Source organism: Benincasa hispida, chromosome 7 (genome assembly GCF_009727055.1).
Source record: "Benincasa hispida cultivar B227 chromosome 7, ASM972705v1, whole genome shotgun sequence".
Lineage (NCBI taxonomy): Eukaryota > Viridiplantae > Streptophyta > Magnoliopsida > Cucurbitales > Cucurbitaceae > Benincasa > Benincasa hispida.
In genome coordinates this window covers 44,017,228-44,023,109 of record NC_052355.1, presented here as the reverse complement: position 1 = coordinate 44,023,109, position 5,882 = coordinate 44,017,228, and the positions used below count along the sequence as shown (strand labels likewise).

Here is a 5,882-nt window from a genome sequence, read left to right as displayed (position 1 = left end):
TCTCGAAAGAGGCTTCTTTCAAATAATCATCCATCTATTTACCTCTCATCTAGGTTAACTACTCTTCTCTATATCATTCTATTAACCTAAGAAAGTTCAACCACAAATCTCTACCATGACTACATTTTTCAAAGCTCACTACTTTTGTATTCAACACTCAAGAATTCTATCGATATTACTAAGTTAGGATCATGGATATTATACAACTTGTTAAGGACAACCACCCTCTAAATATCTCTACAATGATATTGATATTATCCAATTTAAATATTAGTCTTACTTCTTAACGTCGAAAAGACTAAAATAACATTGAAATTTGAAATTTAGAAAATTTTATAATATAAACACAATTGGCACAAATGACAAATGTAAAGGTAGGATGACAAAATGGAATTTCGCCATTCCATGGAGAGATTGCTTTCTCTAAAAATGGGACAGTTGGAGATTGCAAAGTTCATCAAATAGGTCATGTATGGGTACATAATTGACAACATGGCTAGAAAAAAAAAACTGTAGTGTTGACGTTGAAGCGCATCACTAAAGATGAATGATAACAAGAATTCATCTGTTGAAACTAACACAGGTTCAACAAAAGCAATCCAAGGAATTCACTTCATATCAAACTAAGGTAAATCCGGGTGTTGCAAGTAATAAACTAATAAATTCGATTGTCAAGTTTGGCATCAGCTAACTCGCAAGTTTCCTATTTTCCCACATCTTCTGTGATGCCTTTGATTCACTGATTGCAAAGCCAAGACTACATTTCACTTTACGGATAGGCTGTTTGATTGGTGCTTGAATTCCTTGGATGGAGAATGAAAGAATTGCCGACTTTGCACCATGACGATACTGAGATAAACCTGTTCAGTAAACTCATAATCGGGTATGTTTGCTGTTAATCTGGTTAGAAGATGATGCTTGCAGTTGGGCAAGCCTCTCATCCTGATCTGAACCATATAAGACATTGTTCCAGCTCATCGGTCGTTGAACAATCCTCGAAGGAACTCGATCACTGTCCTCCCCGCCTGAAGCTTCATATCCATCACTAGTCGACCTTGACAATGGAAGTCCCTTTTGAGCAGCTGCATTAGCTGCAGATAAGCCTGTGAGTCTCTTGGACTCTTCAGCTCCAGAGGAGGATATTCGGAACGGATGGATGTCGGGCGAGTCCAAACTGCTCTCTGGTGAAGAGGCGACCATGGTGGAGCTCGACATTGCTCTGCTTGTTTGGAAAGCACTGCGTGCTTCAAGTTGAAGAGGACCAAGGCTGGTTGATGTGCCAGAGAAACTCTTTTCGACAGCTTTTGCTGGAATATTTGTCAGGTGTTGCATAGGTAGATCAACTGGAAGACGCACCCGCTTATTCCCTCGCTTCCTATTATTTTCAGGGCGTGACACCATTCGGTGACCACTACTGCCAAAACCACTATCTGTTTCTTGTTCAAAAGAAGTTGCTGATCTAACCACAGGCTGCAGAATTTTGGACTTCTTCCTTGCTTCTGCAGCAGCCTTTGAAACCTCTTCAGCATTTAGTCTTGCCAGAGTCCATGGGCTGATCCTCACAGCAGCAGGGTTCTTTTTCTTTGTTGCTTCTTCACTAATCGTCCTCTTTCCTAGAGAGCTAACAGATCCCGTCTCGGGGGGAATCACATCAAACTGAAAGGAAAAAGTAAGAAAGGGTAACCAACTGCAAATGCGATTGCTGTGCAATATTTTATAACAAGCTCCAATAAGCTACAGAAGATAGACTTGGTTACATTACCTGATCCTCGAGAAACAAGCGTGGGGGAGTGCACCATGCACCTCGGTGGAGAGTAGAGAACGAGCTCGCACTGCTTAGTCCAGTTAATGAGCTGACAACAGACATTTGAGGACTTTGCTGGCCACCAACTCCCTGTTGCTCTTGCTCCTGCTCCCTTAGAGCTATGATATAATCATATGTTGTGATTCCCTGTTTCAAATGTAGTGACGTAGGCAATTAATCAATCATACTGTCAAGTAATCGACCCCGCCCCCCCAAATTATATATCCACCTATATATCCCTCCAGGAATGTATCAATAATAAAAGCAGAGAAAGGAACATGTAGTTGCTATACTTGCCTTCTTTATGAGAAGGATATGAAAAAAGAAGAGTTGAGCAAGTGGCAATGTTGCTATCATAGCCAAGATTGTACAAACCGCCTGAAAATGAAAAGTTATAATGATCAGTTTACAATGGATGCCGATGTTATTCATGCTAGTTGCAGGAAAAAAACAATACAATTTGCACAACATTTCAACTTCATTGAGCAAACCAATCATGCTAAAAAGGAATCAATCTAGATTGTTGCTCAGAATCCAGAAAGGCAAGGCAAACACAGAAGCCAGGCAATGGTCAGAATCACTTACCACTACAATAATGAAAGGTGCCAAAGAAAAACTGCTACCCAACTTTGACGAGATCTCCACAGAAAACCGTTTCTTCTCGACAAAACAGCAAATCAGCACAAGGATTCCGCTCGACCATTGTACAATAAGCTGCAATCTCAAGCCCAAGGTGCACAAACCATGTATAAACCTGTCAATAACTAATTAAAATGAAACTGACATGAAAATAAAGCCTTACTCTGGTGGGATGGTCTTGAGGTGCTGTCATGTTGCAAGGAAGGATTAGAGTCATATCACAGAATTAAAGGGTAGTAGGTGGGTTTTGAAATTCAGAAAACTTCTCGGTTGATTTGAAAAGATGTTAGAAACCTAAGAGCAGCTATAGTAGAAAGAAATCGATGTATCTATGGTTGGGCATAGCTCTTCCAAAGCTCAGCATATTAAGAATTTTCTCTGCTATCCAATTGTTACACTTTGCAAAGTAGGCTAAGGACCAAGGTCAAAAGGACGTGACGAAGCTAGGCTTTGGAAATAATATAAGAACAGAGAGGAGGCTCAAACTTACCAAGAGGAGAGAGGCAACCATGAGGGTGAAAAATTGTCGATAGTTCTTTCGGCCAATACAGTTGTTAAGCCACTGCAGAACCAGAAAGTACACAAATGGTGAGAAAAGAAAACTATTCGTGAAGCTGGACTGAGGAAGGGAATGAGGTGAAAATTTAAACATTTTGTATACCCTGCAGTGGTGATCAAAACGATCGACACATTTATCACAAACTCTACAGTGCTTGCTGTACTTGAAAACCTGAACCAGAATATTGTTTAGATTAGTTAAAGACCACCTCAATAAACAAACAGTAAAAATTCTTATAGGCAGGAAAAATGCAATAGATTGTGAATACAATTACATAAACTGCAGTAAAACAGGTTTTCTGAAACTATGAGCTTTCGAAGTTCAATCACCTCAACTTCACACAAACTGCAGTAAAACATGCCATCTTCACTCATGTGTTGCTCAGAAGATTCCTCTTTTGAACTCAAACAACTGCACACATATGCACAAGGGAAGCATGCCAACGAAAGGCAGGATAATTTCTTTGATGGTGCACTATCCTTTTCTGTCTTCAGAAGGTCCTTAGAATTTGCTTCTGCACCAGTCGTATCTTTATCGACAGATTTTTCTTCCATGGAGGCAGCATTGGGATTGCGTGCGAATGTCACTGATTCCCCACCAAATTTAGAACTTTTTTTATGAGAACACTTCCCTTCATCCGGGATATTGACATACTTTTTAGATTTAAACACTCCCGAGTCTGCAGGGTCAGCTGCCGCACACCAGATATATAGGCCAAACACAGATGTAATCTAGAACAAAAGAGATGTTGTGAGCTTTCATGATAGAAGAAAATGAAAGACCAAGTTCCACAAAAAGATAACAAGGATAAAGAGCAGGCAGAATGAAGTGACTTGCACATTTCATTTTCCAGATCTTGGAATATATTATCAGCACAAGCCCTGTATTTCGCCTCTGAATGCTTAAGACATCAAATATCATACACATCATGGAAAGAATTTGAGTTCCAAAACTCATTCTATCCACCACAGATATAATCCCCAGACCCAAATTTCATACCCATCAGAAGAACTTGTGTCTTTTGCATTCATCAACCTCATCTTTGACATATAAATTGGAATTTTATGAGACTAGTCAGGTTCCTTTTCCTTCCAACACTAATAAACAGAGTTTGGAACCTGTCCCTAAAATTTGAGAAGCAACCCATTATTCCAGGGTACAAGACCACGAGAAATGTTGATATACACAACTGCCCAGAAGCTATAAAGTTCATGCCTATTTTGGGTTGAAATATTGGACCTCCGTATCAGGCAACATTAGCTTCATAGTTCAGGAAGAGGTTGAATGAAGGGAACAAGTTTCCTCGGAAATGTCCAATATGGATTTAAAGAACGGCCGAAACTAGATCATATTGGACTGAAAAGGGGAGATCCAGTAAAAGAAGAGATCGCCCATAAGTGGGGAAACATTAAAATCAAGGAACCAAAAGATTAAATCAGAGACAAACAAACGCAGAAGGTATAGATCTCAGCCGTTCGAACCATAATACATGAGAGGAAGAAGAACATTACAAAAAGGACAATGGAGAGAGAGCTTACAAGAGGAGTATAAATGCCAATCATAACATACTGAAAAATCTTCTTCCCAACAAAAGGAGCAAAGAAGACATAGAAAGCAAACCCCAGAGCTAGAAATACAGCAACCGCAACAACCTTTAAGAAGAAGAGAATCACACAAAGAATGTTAAATTCGTTGCAAACAAATGTATGATGAACAAAAAGAGAAAAGGGGGAAAAATTACAAACCTGGAGAGGATGGTAAGGAAGTTGCCATCCATGCTTCCTCATTGGGCACACCCAGAAGAATACAAAGAATAATCAAAATGAAGGAACTGAAGAAAGCAAGAAAAGAACAAGGAAACGCGATGGGGTTTCCTCCTTAAGCCTAAAATTCAGATAATTAACTCCCCCTTTTCTCCATTTCCCACAGAAACTACAAAGATTTGCCACTGAAGTTTAGTCATATTTGGGATTCGAATCGAAAAAGAAAGGAAAGATAAGGGTATTGCTGAAAAGAGAATGTGGGCATTAGAAGAATAGACAGCAAGGATGATTTGTCTGGCTTGCCTGGTTAATTTGGCCTGGCTTTGCAGCCATGGAAGCCAAAGGAGAAAGAAGAGAAAAAGGGTCTGGCTTGGCTTGGCTCTGGGTTTTCTTCGTTTGCTTGCAAAAGCTTCTGTAAGTAAAGGAATCTGTGAACCCGTGAAGGAGAGAAGAGAAGTGAAAACTAAAAAGGGAATAGAAGCAGGCCTGGGTTTTGCTTTCCAAGCCTATAATTACATCGCAACCTCCCTTTTACTTTAATTTTTCTTGTTTCTAGCGACACCCTTTTTCCCTGGGCAAATCATGTGTACAGAAGAGAAGCCACTGCAATTTGCAAATTGCAATGCAACGGATTGATGTTCATAGCTCTCGTTTTCTAAATCGCTCAAATAACAAAACCCATTTCCCTTTCTGGCTTCTTCTTCTTCTTCTCGACCAACAAAAACAAACAAAGTAGACTAAAGAAATTGGACCCCCTTAAGGCCTAAAAGCCCAAACACCTCTTAGCTGCCGTTACTTTCACTATTTTGAAGCCAATTGAATTGAACCAAAACATTAAATCACTCCACTACTCCATTAAATGTTCTTCTGCTTTTTCATTTCGAATCTGTCCTTTTGTATTGAATTGGTAGTTGGTACCTACAAAACGATTCGACACCATCTTTTGTATTGACAATTTCATTCTGTTCCTTCATTTTTCTTTTTTTGAAATTATATGCAACAACAAGAAAGTACAAGTAGAACACAGTGAATACTAGATTGATTTGACAAAACTTCAAGCCTTTTAAATTAAAATTTTGCCTTTGGGTCTTGATTTTACACTTCCCACATCATTTTT

General features: G+C 39.3%; 1 protein-coding gene across 1 annotated transcript; it reads right to left on the bottom strand.

The window, feature by feature from the left end:
* Positions 1-375: 375 nt before the first annotated feature.
* On the bottom strand, positions 376-5,555 carry LOC120081413 (probable protein S-acyltransferase 22). Its single transcript, XM_039036255.1, has 9 exons — positions 4,748-5,555; positions 4,541-4,654; positions 3,332-3,733; positions 3,105-3,173; positions 2,934-3,005; positions 2,390-2,518; positions 2,102-2,182; positions 1,763-1,951; positions 376-1,656 (listed from the first exon to the last, which is right to left on the bottom strand). The coding sequence occupies exons 1-9, from the start codon at positions 4,787-4,789 to the stop codon at positions 874-876; spliced, it is 1,881 nt and encodes a 626-aa protein (XP_038892183.1). The 5' UTR covers positions 4,790-5,555; the 3' UTR covers positions 376-873.
* Positions 5,556-5,882: the final 327 nt, after the last annotated feature.

Coding starts and splice junctions, on each gene's coding strand:
- LOC120081413 (XM_039036255.1), bottom strand. CDS start 4,789: ATGAGGAAGCATGGATGGCAACTTCCTTACCATCCTCTCCAG. Junction 3,006..3,104: donor GTTTTGATCACCACTGCAGG/GTATACAAAATG, acceptor CTGGTTCTGCAG/TGGCTTAACAACTGTATTGG. Junction 1,657..1,762: donor GCTTGTTTCTCGAGGATCAG/GTAATGTAACCA, acceptor TTTTCCTTTCAG/TTTGATGTGATTCCCCCCGA.